Genomic DNA, 12,898 nt, shown 5'->3' with positions numbered 1-12,898 from the left:
GTCAATGAATTTAGAAGGAGTAACTCTGCTTAGAATGGCACTGGGTGTTACCTACTCTAGAGCAGGACCATGGCTATGAAACTAATTCTCCCCTCAGGCCATTTGTGTTTTGTCATCTGGACAAAATTATATTCATCCCTCTCCCAGAAAGCTGCACCATAAAGCTTCAGCCCTCTCGGTAATGCCATGAAAAGTAGAAATAACTTGTTCTTAACTCTCTTTTTCAAAATACAGTCTCAAGCATGATCTCTCCTCATGTCTGTCTGTCTGTCTGTCTCCATCAGTGACCTGTCAGCAGAATTTATTCCGCATGATAAGCACAGAGAAGATGAGCGCTGCAGAACAGATCTGCTATAATATGAAGAAACAATTTCTGCTGCCATTTCAATGATAGATCCTGGTGTGTTGCGGAGGAGGCTTGTGCTCGAGACTGTATTTTGAACATACGTCCGTGTGCAACTCTACTAATTTATTTTTTGAAAAATAAAAAGCATTGTACCTGATTGAAGTCCTTTTGCCTCAGATAAGTAATTGCCTTATTTATTTCCAGGTCATTCGCTAATTCCACATACTGGGAAGCTTTTACTACTTCTACACACCTACAAGGAAACCCGAAAAAGAAACTGAAATTCTCAGGTACAGAGATCTTTTCCGTGTCAAGAAAGCAACTGCTTAATTCCATCCAAGCACCAGCGAAAGTTAAATATTACAAAATGGCTTTCAGGTCTACAGCACAAGTATTATTCATACAACTGTGAATGCATTTCAGTGGCAAGAAACAGCAATGTTATTATTAGGAATTATTGTTAATTACTTGCAAACAACTAACATCTAACATCAGTATCACAAAGTGATTTTCACATTTCCCTCATTTTAAAAAGCCATTTTACCATACAACTGCGGTTTAAGAAGGAGAAGTCAAGCCTCTTAGGCTTACGAAACTCAATACTTCTTTGCATCTGGAATTAATGTTTATATAGCATTCTTTGAATGGGCAGACAACTATGCAGAACTTTTTTAATAGTTCTCACAACATGTCTATCTATGCCGGTGGCCATCACACAATCATCTGACTGCTAAGTTGAAAAATGGTACCTGAATTTTGAATTCTGAGCAATCTTACATCATTAATAGTTCATGCTGTAACAAAAGCAGCTATAAACTTGTCCAAACTGCACTTCTCTGACCACTTGTTTGCGGGTAAAGCAGAGACGAAGCTACAAGGGGACTGGGATGTGTGTGTTGCACTGGGTGCACGCCAGGGCGCACGCACGGGTAACTACATTTCCCATGAGACCTTGGGGCTTGCAAGGTTTCATGGGAAATATAGTTCCCACCACACCGTTTTTAGCATGAAGGGAACTGGCTGCTTCTCCAGCCTGCACTGTTTAGTGAAGGGGGGGTGTATGCATGCGCGCTGTGGGGGGGAGTGGGGGGGCGCCACGGAGCAGGGGCAGAAAACACAGAGTGCACACCGGGCGCACTCTAGCCTAGCTACACCTCCGGTGTAAAGTGCTGTCAAGTTGCAGGTGACTCACAGCAACCCGGTAGGGTCTTCAAGGCAAGAGACAGGTCTGCATAGCGACCCTGGACTTCCTTGGTGGTCTCCCACCCAAGTACTAACCAGAGTGACCCTGCTCAGCTTTTGAGATCTGATGAGATTAGCCTGGGTCATCCAGGTCAGGGCTCGCTAACCATTTACAACCCCACAACAATCCCACAGACATCAGTGGTCTGAGAACAACAACTCAACTAAACAAAATGCTACCTACCAGTCATAGCCTACAGCAAATGACGTCTCTATTGCTGGTGCAATAAGTTTAGCAGCTGTCATTATATACTTTTCTGCTGTAGATTTCCTTTTAAAAGAGAGAGAGAGAGATTATATCAGAAAAAAACAACAATACCTCAGCAGCCAGTTTACGCTAAAGAAATATTAATATTAGTAATCTCTACTTTAAAAAAAACTCCACTTCCCAGGAGAATACAGAGCATGTAGGCTTCAAAAAAGAGCAGCGGCAAGTTGCTTATTTGCCAGAAAGAGCCCCAGAAACACAAAAAAGGAGAGAAAGCAGGGCAAACGTAGCCTGGTTGTAACATGTCAATCTGCAAGCATGCCTTGGCTGCTAGATTCTAACTAGGATCTACAGTGTAACCAGGGTGAGAAGAAGAAGACCTGTTCAGTTGAACATTAGTTTTACTGGTCATTTTAGAACAGATGCTTTGGTTGCTTGAACAGACACACAAGATCTTTCTGACATCACACAGTTTGCGATAGTTGATTTTACCTCTCACGCTCCATTTGCCTTAAACTATCATTCTTAATAGCTTCTATCAATAGGTTTGTATGTGGATCATCCTAAAAAAAAGGTACAGAAATGGATATTAACTAAAATGATAGGAAGTGGTATATTCATGCATACACACAGAGTACATTACATGTTGTCCTCGCTAAAAGGCTCTTAAAATGTAGTCTTTTAAAAAATTATGGTCTGAGGTGCCCAAATACTCTCTTGTAGCATTCCCCCCCCCCCCCCGCCCCCAATACCGTGGCAGGGCATCATATTAAGCTAGTGCTGAACTAGATGGTGGTGATGACCCAGCTCCAGTTAAAAAATGACTGCTGGCAATTATTCCTGACTGACAACTTCTGAATCCTCACAGTGGCTCACAGGAACAGTCCAGAATTCTGGTTCTGGTCTGTTCCTGGTCTGGCCTTCCTCATTTTGTACTTGAGCAGTTTGTAACTGCTTCAGCTCGGGAATGATATCCGTAATATTATTGTGGCAACATTGTGCTCATTTCACAATACACAGTGCAATAAATTTGCCGCACAGATCGAAATCAAACCTGGCAGAAACGGCTGCCTCCCCCTTGCATATTTTGTGCATGTCAGGATCTCTAGCTCAAAGATGTATTTGTAAGTTCTGTCCTTTGTGGCACCATCCTAAGCACAGCTACACACTTCTGACTTCAAAGGATTTCAACTGAAGGATGGCACCTGTTTAGGCAAAATGTCTATTGCCATGAACCCAGACCTGTTTTCGGGGAAAAAAACAGTTCACAGGATGCGGCTACAAACTGTCCTCATGGCTTAACCCTAAAAAAAATGTCTTCAACATTGCAAACTTTTGCACCAACAACAGACTTTGTTCATACTTACCCCGGGAGAGATATATTTGTCATCATCATCAATTTCCAGTGGAGCCGTAATCAATTTTTGGAAGGCTTTTTTCATTTGTTCTCTGTCTCCAGTAGCAAAATAGCAGAGGATCAAGTTGAAGCCCGCTTTGAGATTTGGCAGCGTGCTCATGATGTGCTCAAATGAGTTAATGGCATCGGTATATTGGCCAGTCTTCACAAACACAACTCCAATGTTCTGCATTATTTTAATCCTAATTGAGCAAAACACCATTAGAATCTTGTTCTATTATATTGCATTATACTTAACATTTATATTTTGCCCATTAGCCATGCCTGTAACACAATACAAAGGCAGTAAAATAAAACTATTTTCAAACAACAGAATCAGCACTAAGCACAGCCATAGCTATGCCTTCCCCATTCTCATGTAAAACAAGCAAACGGGAGGCAGAATGTAATTCACTACATTAAGGGACTTCTACAGATATTATAGACCAGGGGTCTGCAACCTGCAGCTCTTCAGGTGTTCATGGACTACAAATCCCATCAGCCTGCTATCAGGCTGATGGGAATTGTAGTCCATGAACATCTGAAGAGCGCCAGGTTGCAGACCCGTTATAGTCTGCCAAAAAGACAAATCAGTGCATTCTAGATCAAATCAAGCCTGAATTGAAACTGTTAGAAGTTAAAATGATTTAAACTGAGGCTATACTTTGGTCACATGATGAAAAGAAACGAGTCACTGGAAAGACAATAACACTAGGAAAAGTTGAAGGCAGCAGAAAAAGAGGAAGACCCAACATGAGAGGAATTGACTCTGTCAAGGAGGCCACAGCCCTCTGTTTGCAAGACCCGAGCAAGGTTGTTAACATTAATTCATAGGATGAAGAGGTGTGGTGTGGTGGTTAAGAGCAGGTACACTCTAACCTGGAGAACCTGGTTTGATTCCCAGCTCTGCTACTTGAGCTGTGGAGGCTTATCTGGTGAACCAGATTAATTTGTGAACTCCAACACATGCCAGCTGGGTGGTCTTGGACTAGTCACAGTTCTTTGGAGCTCTCTCAGCCCCACCCACCTCACAGGGTGTTTGTTGTGGGGGGGGGGGAGGGAAAGGAGCTTGTAAGCCCCTTTGAGTCTCTTTACAGGAGAGAAAGGGGGGATATAAATCCAAACTCTTCTTCTTCTCAACACACAAAAGGCACATGTGTGATAGAAGCTAAACCCAATCCTGTTTTTCCTCCTCCATGCTCTGTTGTTTGAAGCACTTTTCTCCCAGCCGTATTTTGACAATGAAATTGAGCAAGGCAGGGTGTCATGCACTATTCCCTGGCTGACGAGGACTCTGATGTAGAGCCTGGAGGAACCATGAGTCCAGACTGGTTCCTGTGAGGAGGTGCAGGTAACAGAGTCAGTTCCAAGCCATTCCCTGCCAGCTGGGGCAGAGTCAGCTGGGCACCTGGCTGAGCCATCAGTAACAGTAGTGCTTCTGTTGAGGACTAAGGCTCCGCAGGAACCTGGCCCATTAGAAGGCATCTTACTTAAGCCCTGTCTTGGGCTTGGCCTGTCCTGGATACAACAAGTGTAACCCCCTAAGAAGTTCTGGGTGCCTGGGCTCCTCCTTAGCCATTGCCTCTGGTTGCCGCCTTGACCCCTGAACGGCCTGACCTCCACCTACGAATGCTGTCTGCCTTGACCCCTGGACTGTCTGACTTCTGCCTTCCGACTATACCTGCCTGAACTCTGCACAGCTGGACCTGCACTACCTTGCACCACCCCTAATTCCTGGCTGCCTCAGTCATCTGCTAGCCTGTCGTGCCTGGACCCAAGTAGCATACGGGGCGCCTCTCATCCAGCACCTTTTTTGATGTTAGAGTTAGGCTCTTCCCTCCTGTTTTATGCATGAACAGAGCATGTGGACAACTGTTGCTGTATCTACTTCAGCCTCAGAACAGCAGCAAAAACGATCAAAGGTTTGCCTACGTAGGCAGGTGCCTCTAGCTCACAGGGCCTTTTGCCATACAAATAAACCTTATTAAGTCAAGGAATTCTATCAGAAAATATCAAAATCATTGCAGCAGGAACTTACCTCATCTCTTTATGGACACTTGGAATCTGATCTAGAGCCATCCTATAAAATTTAATAGCTTTTGAATAGTTTCTCTGTTTTAAATAAATATTTGCCATGTTCACCTTCAGCATGCCTATTGAAACAATACTCTGAATTAGATTTGTATCAGTACGTTGACGTTACATACATCTGGAAACATTAGTAATTATACACCAGACTTCAGTCTGAGCCAGTTTCAATGGTGAAAGACTCACTCCTAACTGCAGACATAATGTATCTTTGCTTTGGAGTTTCACTCGCAAATACTAGGTGAAATTGAAAAAGAGCACACAATCAGCCTGGCTTGTGTTGTTTTGCCCTAATGTAAGTCAACTAATGCAAAGCAGGGAAAAACCTTTCAAAAATGGAGTGGGGGGTGGGGAGAGAAAATAGCTGACAGGAAAGAGCTGCAGCAGATTTGGGGGAAAAGATGGGGAAGTGAAGTGGAAAATTTAAAGCACTCACTGTGGGGAAAATTCTGCCGATCAATTGAAGGCAAACCTCGCAGCAAGCTGTAAATGCATAACTGACCTACATAATATAATTATTTTGTAATAGATTTAATAGTTTTTAGCTCAACCTTTGAGGCTCCCTGTACTTTTCTGGTTGAGTTCTTTCTTTCCCCTTTTTTTGGTGTGAGATTTAGACCAAGCGTGCATATCTCCCGCAGTGTTATCTGAGAACAAATTTTGAACATTTTCAGGCAGAAAGACCATGGGCCCAGAAGAATCTGGAGAAGGAAAACATTCCGAGCAAGGAGGAGCCTTCAGCCAAGGGGAGGGGGGGTCCTCCTAAGGTCCAGAGGAGTTAGCTGTGCTTTTCTCTTAGTGCCAAAACAAAGGAGACTTGAGGCACTTTAGTGCCAAAACAACAAAGGAGACTTGAGAGCAGTAGTGGCGTAGTGGTTAAGAGCAGGTGCATTCTAATCTAGAGGAACCCGGTTTGATTCCCTGCTCTGCCGCCTGAGCTGTGGAGGCTTATCTGGGGAATTCAGATTAGCCTGTGCACTCCAACACAGGCCAGCTGGGTGACCTTGGGCTAGTCACAGTTCTTCGGAGCGCTCTCAGCCCCACCCACCTCACAGGGTGTTTGTTGTGAGGGGGGAAGGGCAAGGAGATTGTAAGCCCCTTTGAGTCTCCTACAGGAGAGAAAGCGGGGATATAAATTCAAACTCTTCTTCTTTTCTTTAAAGACTAACTTATTGTGGCGTAAGCTGTTGAGCCCACTTTGTCAGAGGCAGATTCCATTGGTAATTTCATCGCCATGGCACAGTATGAAAAAGAAATCTCTTTTTCTTGATCAATTGATATACATTGATAATCTCTGGGCAAATTAATTACATAGCCGGGGAGATGCTTGCAATGTCCATAATGCCTGCATCATTTATATTTCAGTTCAGACAGCACTTTCTACCAGGTAAGATTAGATGGTACCAGCGGAAGGCTACAGGCTCTGAATACCCTCCCAGGGGATAAAGTAATAGCTGATCTAGCAAAATTCTGGAACCAGGAAGAGATGCTTCTATGATATTACCAATAACTGTTTTAACATGTTTTGGCTTTTGTGAATGCAACCTACCTCCATTGACAAACATTTTATTTTTCACTATGACTTGATAGGTATTAAGTGCTTCTGCATACATTTCATTAGCAGAATACTGGCTGGCCAAGTTGAAAAGCACCTGCAAGAACAGAAGTAAGAATATTCTGACCATCTGAGAAGCCATTCCAAAATTTTGCCTTCAGAAAGATACTGTGATAAAATAGAATTTGCAAAATAAATAACCACTTACAGTGTATGTAAGATCTAGATTGATGTTTGCAGGAGACATTGTCTGTTCACGTTGCCTTACCAATGCTCTTTCCTTTCTCCCAGCATCTTTTGCCTTTTCAAGAGCCTGGGGAAAAAAGCAAATTACAATTCAATGCTGCCTTCTGCCCTTCTTTAGAGAATATTATTTTAAAAATAACTTTCAGAAAGCTAGAACCAACTAGTGAAAGTAAAAGTATAAACAAGAGTTCAATTCTTAACACATCTACACAGAGGTAAGTTCCATTTTATTCAATAAGACTGGCTTTCAGGTAATTGTCATACTGCCACCTTAATGTACTAACAGACAGCAAACAAGATACTATTTTACTTTTAAATGCATGGTAGTCTGGAAACAACCCATTGAACACTCCACATAATTCACATGGTAATTAAATTGAAATTATGCAGAGGTCAGTATGGAGATTAAATGGAAATTAGGCAAAGGTCTGCACCCCAATATTCTGCATCAAGAAAAATTGGAGTCTGTAATAAAGTATGAAAATTACACATTTACATAATTTTTGCAGGTTTTTCTGGAGAGCAGCAAGACGCAATAGACACCAGTGAAGTCCTGCCCCCAAGAATTGTAAGCCTTATAAAACTTTCTTTCCAGTTTCTGGGATTCCAGCAGAACTGCCTGTACACTTTTGACACACTTTTGCAGGCATTCCAGCTGGCAATTTGCTGAAATTTGAAGGAATCTGAATTGACTTATTAAAGCTACATTCTTAACTTTTTAAAATTCTCCCACAGAATTACACCACACACACAGTTCAAGTATGCAGTATTCATAATTAGTAGACTGCATTAACACTGTACTTGCATCCTGAGAATAGAAAAGTCTTGCAGTTTTCTGAGAACAAATAGGTTGGAATAAAAACAGCCACCGCAAGAAAAGTGCTCCCCCGTACAGCCAAGCATTGTTATTTTGAAACAGTTCAAAATGTTTTCAGGACAGTGGAAATGGCAACTTTTGAATTAAAAAAAAACCCCTTAGCTGCTTTATGTAAAATGATAATTTGAAATCACAGTGCACAAAATAATAAACAATAGTTTAAATTAGCTAGCTTTGACATATAACGACTAAGAATCCACAGAACTATACAAAGCAGAATTTGGACTAGTAATTCAAGACTGAAATAATACATTTACTAGTATCAGCTAGCTCAGATCACATCTGCTGGAAAAAAACTTTAGTGTTTTCTGAAAGTCATGCTGGTTGAGCCAAATGCACCTTTGAAGACAAAGTTCTCAGAGCTGATGTCACCACCTAGAAGGGCACGTCACACATGACTACCTGCCACACTTCTAACGGCAGTGGAATGCAGAGCCTTCCTTGATTATCTAAGTGTTCCAGGTGGACCTAGTAGAAGATTATGTTCTCCATACATTCCATTATGTATAAATAAACACCATGCAAGTCAGCTCTTTCACGGGCCAGTCGGGGGACGTGCTGCTCAAGGGCACGCTCACACTTAAACCATTTATACTTGACAGGCACACGTGAAACGTTTTCACAAGCAAGTGCTTCACTGTGGCCACCATGATGCCTAGTTTTGCTCCAAGTGTGCAAGCTGAGCAAGACATTTTTAGAACTACTAGAGCAAGAGTGGTGCTCCATCTATACTGCAGGGATAAAATATAAATGCAAAGCTAACACCTACCAGCTTTAAGTCACCACAACTGTGAGCAATGCAGCTTTCTTCAACCAGTTCATTCACCTTTTTTTCCAGTTGTTTAATCTTTCCTTCTGGACTAAAGTTAGGAAACACAATGGAACCATATAGTTTCACAAACAGGCAGGCAACAAAAAAACCAACAACTTTATTGCTAGTGTATTTTTTACACTCGCTTTAGATTCCAAGAAACATGAGGACTGTAAAAGGTTAACTCGGTGGAGAATTATTTATGTGTTCAATTTATTTGTTCAATTTTTACTTGTGAAAACAGTTTCAGAAGTGAACATCATTGAGTAGGTTTGAGTAAGATTCTCAGTAGAAAAGCCTTGTCCCCCCTCAAAACAGTTCAAAAGGTTTTCAGGACAGTGGAAATGGCAACTAAAAGTAGCCTCATACCTATCTTCATTTTTCATTTCTAAAGGAGGAGCTGGACCTCTTGCTTGACCAAGCGGATCAAAGGCAGAACCTAAAAATTAGTAAACTGCATTATGATCTGTACCAAAATGACTCACTGCTATAGCGATGGTTTTTTTAAAAAAAAATCTGTACCTCTTGAAGTTGCTTTGCTGTAGCCTGCTGCTTGCACCGCGGTCATAGGTCGAGCAACGCCATCCTTCAAAAAAAATGAAGATTTTTTTATGATGACATTCATGGGGAAACCGAAGAACTTAAAAACAGATCATAACGATGACATTAAATTTGAGAATTACGACTCAATCCAGGAGGGAGAGCAAACCCTCTTGCAGAGGGGATGTGGGGCTGATGCATTTGCCCCCTCCACTAGTGCAAAGGACACCTGTGCCAGCAGAGGGGACAAAGGTGCGGGCAGCTGGCTGCTTCTCAGCTCCACGGTGGTGAAAGCCGGACGTCTGGGCTGCTGCACAGGCATCCCAATTGGATGCCAGCTGTGTAGGCAGGTCAGGACGTTGCCAGAGGTGGAGCCGACATTAGTCAGCTTCCACCCTGGGTTTGAGGTTAGTAGCACCACAGCCTGGGTCTTGGACTTATGCCACCCTGGAGGGCTTTCCAGTGGCAACAGGTTTTTTTGGCTTTTTCTGTGATTCTGCACTGCCAGAAAGCCCTCTGGAGGTGGCGGGACAACGCCGCAGTGGCCTGTGCATAAACCTTTACTGCATAGTGCATAAACCTTTACTGAAATTTAACTAAAGACTGCAACCCTAGTGAACTATGGCTAAGAAATCGGGAGTGTTACATTTGCAACATCTCTTCATCTTTGACGAACACCTAGAAAGCAGGTGTACTCAGGTCTATTCAATGGGACTTAGGCCCACAAAACTATTCTAACAATTACACTGACAGTACTGTCTATTGTCTAGAGCATAGGTGTCAGACTAGCAGCCCTCCAGATGTTATGGACTACAGTTCCCATCATCCCCTGCCAGGATCATGCAGGCAGGGGATGATGGGAACTGTAGCCCATAACATCTGGAGGGCCGCGAGTTTGACACCTGTGGTCTAGAGACTTCTTCATATAAATTCAGGAAATGTTCCAAATCAAGCCTAATTATTTATTTTCTTTTCAAAAAATATTTCCATGTGTAGAATTTGGACGAATAGAAGATGACAAGAAGAAAAGTATAAAACAGAATGAACTTTCCCCCAGTTATCATACCATTAATTCCTTCATGGAAAATGATTTTAAAGAAAAATTTTTTATTGTAAGTCACCTTGAGTCTTCCAGAAAAAGACGGGGTATAAATGTCATGTAATAAATAAATAATAATAAATAGAATGTGCATTTTTAAAATTGTAATTTCACAATCATTTCAATTGTAAAGGTTATTAGAATTATCCTGTTATTGTTTTATCTGTGTGTGGCCTTGAGCAGATCTCTGAGCAGGCAGCAAATCAGTTTTCTAAATAAGTAAACAATAAAAATAAACTTTTGATGGAAAGTTTAAAACTATGCATTTAAGATTAGCCCTTGTGTTCTCTGGCCTGTCTTTTGACTTTCTCAACACATTGCCATTCATATCAACGACTATTTGTGAAGTGTAAGTAAATGCAGCAATGTTACCTGTACAGCAGCTGTCACTGGTCTGCCCATTGATGAAGATAGTGCTGCCTTTGACTATTAAAACATAAGAAAAACAATTCAAGTCAGTGATCCCTGCAGGTTCTGTTTCTCAGGGAGGACTAGGACTAGAGCCAAAGGAGCTAAGCAAACACAAAACAAGCAACATGACTCTAAAATTACCTAGAGACTTCTACATTTTTATGCTATTTACAGAAATAAGGATGGGAACTCTGACTTTAGAAATCAAATTTCTAAGCAGTAGTGGACACAAGAATAACTTGGATTCACATATTGTTATGAACATTAAAATGGCATCAGAGGCAGAAATGGCATCAATATTTTCTGCTGTCCTTACTGAAATGTTAGGTCACACTCTTACTTGCCTCCCTTTTTTAGAACTTTAAAAGCCAAATAAATTTGACTTCTCCTTTCTGCTTCCCTCACTGTCTTAGATTCCATTTTTTCCTCCTTCCAACTACCTAAACCAGGGGCTGATAGAAATTGTAGTCCACGGACATCTGAAGTGTTTAAGTTTAATTTCTTCCCTTTACATCTTGTACCATTCACACAAGCTGCATATTGATGTTCTCTGAGGTAGGAAAGCTATTTCAATCAAAAAATGGCAGGCAAAACATATTAAAATTAGGACAAATGTCAACAAGGCCATGGCCTTACAGATGCACTATGTAACCTGCAAACCACTCTGAGTTGTCAGCTATTGAACTTTTTGTGTCTATATTATGTATCCTTATTAACACAACATATGACATATAATGTGCTCTACTCGCTGTGTGCATTGTGCAGTTGGAGCTACCAAATTCAACATTACACAGGAATGTGTGTGGATTGGTGGAAAAAATGTTGAGATAAAGAAATGCCCTAATGTGTGTAAGTTTAAGGAAAGCTCTACAAGTTAAGCATGTAATAAAAACATACCGCATATCCAGTAGCTAATGGTCGTGAAACTGAGGTACCCGGAACTTTGGCTGTAAGCTTGTAAGAAAAGTATTGTTAACAATTATTAACACTAACCATGAGTTAAAAATCATACTGAACTGTATGCTGACCTATAAAACCACATTTTCACTTTATCAGTGACAATATTCAAAACGGTGCCCCTATTAAATTCTCCAAGTTCAGACAAGACTGCCTTCTACTTTCCAAAAGTGAAAGCTACCGCCAGGTAGACTTGGGATAATGTTAATATGTACTGACAAAATACTTTCACAGCTGGAACCAACTAGCTGTTGTGGGTTTTCTGGGCTGTGAGGCTGTGGTCTGGTAGTTTTAGCTCCTCATGTTTCACTTGCATCTACAGCTGGTTCATAGAAGCTAAGTGTTAGGAGTTAAAACTACCCAACACAGCCCAAAAACCCACAACAGCCAATTATATACACTTGATCAGATTCCAAAACGTTTGAATCACCAACAGCAATTGAGCAACAACTTACGTTCCTTCAATGTGTGAGATCACAGGTTTTGATTTCAGAATCTCAGACCATGCAATTTCACATGTCAAAGCCTGGGAAAAATTTCAGTTCCAGTCTAGACTACAGCTATTCAATGTTGACCATGCTGGATTATGTCAGAGCTAGATGGAAACTCAAGTGTTTCCCAACGTGCCACTATCAGGGTTATCTTTCATAGATACATATGTTGATTTCTAATTAGTAAACACATGCCATTGTCCCTGCTGTTTTTCTAGAAACTGAGAATGCTTTTCTAAGCAGAATGCCCTGAGAACCTCAGCCACACCAGGGAACAAAATGCTGGGACATCTTGGGAGTATGAATGTAGAACAGAAACATGTAAAAATTAATGGAGGACTTCAACAAACTATATAGGAATAGCCATATATTGTGAACGATGTGGCATCACACATATGCCTTCTGTTGGTACAAGGAAGAAAAGGCTTAATGTTGAAAGCATACTTACAGGAAAATAAGTTCCATCAAATTCAATGACTTGACATTTGAATAAATGACAGGGAGAAGGGGTCTTGTGACTCAATGATAGAGCTGCTTGGCAGGTTGGAAGCCCAGGTTCAGCCCTTAGCATCTCCTCTTAACAGGCAGTAGGTGATGTGAAAGACCTTCTACCTGAGACCCTGGAGAGCCA

The 12,898-nt window shown here is 41.5% G+C and overlaps 1 protein-coding gene across 4 annotated transcripts in view; it reads right to left on the bottom strand.

Moving 5' to 3' along the window:
* The window catches only part of IFT88 (intraflagellar transport 88), a 44,530-nt gene that overhangs the window by 27,253 nt on the left and 4,379 nt on the right, over positions 1–12,898 (bottom strand). For all 4 annotated transcript variants that reach the window (XM_048494925.1, XM_048494924.1, XM_048494923.1 and 1 more), the window contains exons 5-16: positions 11,717–11,773; positions 10,781–10,834; positions 9,292–9,355; positions 9,139–9,208; positions 8,728–8,818; positions 7,044–7,148; positions 6,830–6,932; positions 5,231–5,345; positions 3,164–3,395; positions 2,289–2,359; positions 1,773–1,859; positions 500–599 (exon numbers count right to left, since the gene is read on the bottom strand). In XM_048494925.1, coding sequence (XP_048350882.1) covers positions 500–599; positions 1,773–1,859; positions 2,289–2,359; positions 3,164–3,395; positions 5,231–5,345; positions 6,830–6,932; positions 7,044–7,148; positions 8,728–8,818; positions 9,139–9,208; positions 9,292–9,355; positions 10,781–10,834; positions 11,717–11,773 — 1,149 coding nt within the window. The remainder of the gene's footprint in view (positions 1–499; positions 600–1,772; positions 1,860–2,288; positions 2,360–3,163; positions 3,396–5,230; positions 5,346–6,829; positions 6,933–7,043; positions 7,149–8,727; positions 8,819–9,138; positions 9,209–9,291; positions 9,356–10,780; positions 10,835–11,716; positions 11,774–12,898) is intronic.

Source organism: Sphaerodactylus townsendi, linkage group LG04 (assembly GCF_021028975.2).
Source record: "Sphaerodactylus townsendi isolate TG3544 linkage group LG04, MPM_Stown_v2.3, whole genome shotgun sequence".
Classification (NCBI taxonomy): domain Eukaryota; kingdom Metazoa; phylum Chordata; class Lepidosauria; order Squamata; family Sphaerodactylidae; genus Sphaerodactylus; species Sphaerodactylus townsendi.
This window is presented reverse-complemented; position numbering and strand designations above follow the sequence as displayed.